The sequence below is a fragment of the Echinops telfairi genome, unplaced genomic scaffold, assembly GCF_000313985.2.
Source record: "Echinops telfairi isolate 266 unplaced genomic scaffold, ASM31398v2 ScPeMD7_7469;HRSCAF=8507_1, whole genome shotgun sequence".
Lineage (NCBI taxonomy): Eukaryota > Metazoa > Chordata > Mammalia > Afrosoricida > Tenrecidae > Echinops > Echinops telfairi.
The window spans coordinates 23,500,515-23,502,836 of NW_022111373.1; the positions used below are offsets into that span (position 1 = coordinate 23,500,515).

At 34.9% G+C, this 2,322-nt stretch overlaps 1 protein-coding gene across 1 annotated transcript in view; it reads right to left on the minus strand.

Annotated features, from left to right (window-relative positions):
• Positions 1-2,322, minus strand: part of HSD17B4 (hydroxysteroid 17-beta dehydrogenase 4) — a 140,304-nt gene that overhangs the window by 37,407 nt on the left and 100,575 nt on the right. Inside the window, exons 18-19 of the mRNA XM_045285056.1 lie at positions 791-860; positions 3-58 (exon numbers count right to left, since the gene is read on the minus strand). Coding sequence (XP_045140991.1) covers positions 3-58; positions 791-860 — 126 coding nt within the window. The remainder of the gene's footprint in view (positions 1-2; positions 59-790; positions 861-2,322) is intronic.

Below are 2,322 nucleotides of genomic sequence, written 5' to 3' on the forward strand. Positions count from 1 at the left end.
ACATGCCTGGCAGAAAATCCAAATGTACATAATCCGTGTAATATGGGCTTGTCAAAACCTAAAAGAAAAAGAGAAGGAGAGAGAAAATTTAGCCAAATATAATCACCTGTCATGTTTTTAAACCGACCATTTTTAGCTTGGGCTTTTTGTTGTTGTAGTTTTAGTATATTGTTAAATTGAATTAGCCTGAATTATACCTCTACAAGAGGACTTCAATAGTTTGTGGGAAAATTACATTATCATTGAATTCCATTTCCACAAACTTTTTGAAGTCCCTTTGTATTTTAACTAACATGACATTATTTCATAGAATAATTCCTGTTGAGAGAAACTATATAACAAATAAACAACCACAACAAAGAAAAAGGAAAATAATACTAAAAGGTTGTGAATGCAAAGATTTTTCTTGTTTCAACATTGGTTGTAATCTGTCATCATCCACGATTTGAGTGTCGATGTGTGTAGATGAGCCTTCCTTATAATTTTAGTTCCTGATCGCTTCTCCAATAACCTTGTCCTCCCACAGTAACACAAACAACCACCCTTAAGGCCCTATCTTAAAATTTACACTAGCAGGAGTTTCCTCCCACGAAAATCTGAATTTGAAGTATGTCACTTTTCCGACTAACACCTACCTTTCAATATCCTTCACATAAATATAACTTAGCAACGGCTATTTTTTAGATGTTGCTCAAACTACCAGTCATAAGTAATAGAGGCTTTAATAATATTATTTACACTACTATGATAAACAATCCCTTTCATAGGAACAAATTTATTAGCAACTCACCAGCTAAACTAGCAAAATCAGGATCAATATGTAAGGGATTCCAGTCTCCACTGAGGCGGTATAAAGCAGCCTGTAGAGAAGGAATGACAAAACCAGTATTCAGTGATTTCTTAAGATACATTAAAAGGAAAACAAGGAATATGGCTTGTTATATAAGAAATGCCTTGTAATATGTCTAATTGTAGCTCTGATTTAAAGGGGGTGGCAGAGAGGGGGGAAACAACTATCCACAAAAAAGAATTACTATAAACTGAACCCTCGACCCACTATTTATATTCTACTGACTAAGCAAAGACATTCAACTGTGTGCATCATAACCAATCATGAATAACATTGAAAAGAATAGAAACTCCAAAAACACTTCATTGCGCTCAATTTTTTTTTAAGGTTGCAGGAATTGAAGGAATACCCATTGAAATATTCAACAAGCTGATGTACACTGGAAGCACTCATTCAACTATTCCAGGAAATTTGGAACACAGCTACTTGGCCAATAGGCTAAAAGAAATCCTTATCTGTGCCCATTCCAGAGAAAGGTGACCCTATAGAACACAGAAATTATCAAATAATTACCATTTCTATCACATGCAAGTAAAATTTTACTGAAGATAATTAAAGCATGGTAGAAGCAGTATGTGCCATGAAAGTGCCAGAAATCAAGATCGATTCAGAAGAGGACAGGGAATAAGGGATATAATTGCTGATATTAGATAGATTTTTAGCTGAATGCAGAGAATACCAGAAAGGTGTTTACTTGTATTTTATTGCATATGCAAAAGCATTCAACTGTGTGGCTCACAACAAACTATGTATACCACTGTGAAGAACAGAAATTCCAGGACAGTTGTGTTCATTTGTAATCTATACATAGACTTGGAGACAATGGTTTGAATAGAACAAGGGAACGCTACATATTTTAAAATCAGAAAAGGTCATGGTTGAATCCTTTCATGTATTGAATCATACTTATTTAATCTGTATGCTGAGCAAATAATCTGAGAAGCTGGAGTATATGAAGAAAAAAATGTGGCATCAGGAGAGAGGCTCATTAATGACCAGCCATATGCAGATGACACATCCTTACTTGCTGAAAATAATGAGGGCTTTATGCACTTATTGATAATGATCAAATATTATAGCCTGCAGTATGGATTGCACCTCAAATGTTTTTTTGTCTCACAACTGGACCATTAAACAGAGAAAAGATTTAAGTTGTCAAGAATTTAATTTTACTAAAATATGCAATCAATGCTTATGGTTGTTGTTGGTAAGTGCCGTCTATCTTTTATGCAACAGAACAAAACAGTACCCGCTCCTGCACCATCCTCATAATTGTTATGTATGTGCCCATTGTTACAGTCACTGTGTCAGTCCACGTTGTTGAAAATCTTCCTCTTTCTCACTGACTACTTTATTGAGCATAATGTCCTTTTCCATGGACAGGTCTCTCCTGATAATATAGTCAAGGTATGTGAGATAAAGTCTGTCATTGTTGCTTTCATATTGCTAGTTTACCTAGGAGTCCTTATGTG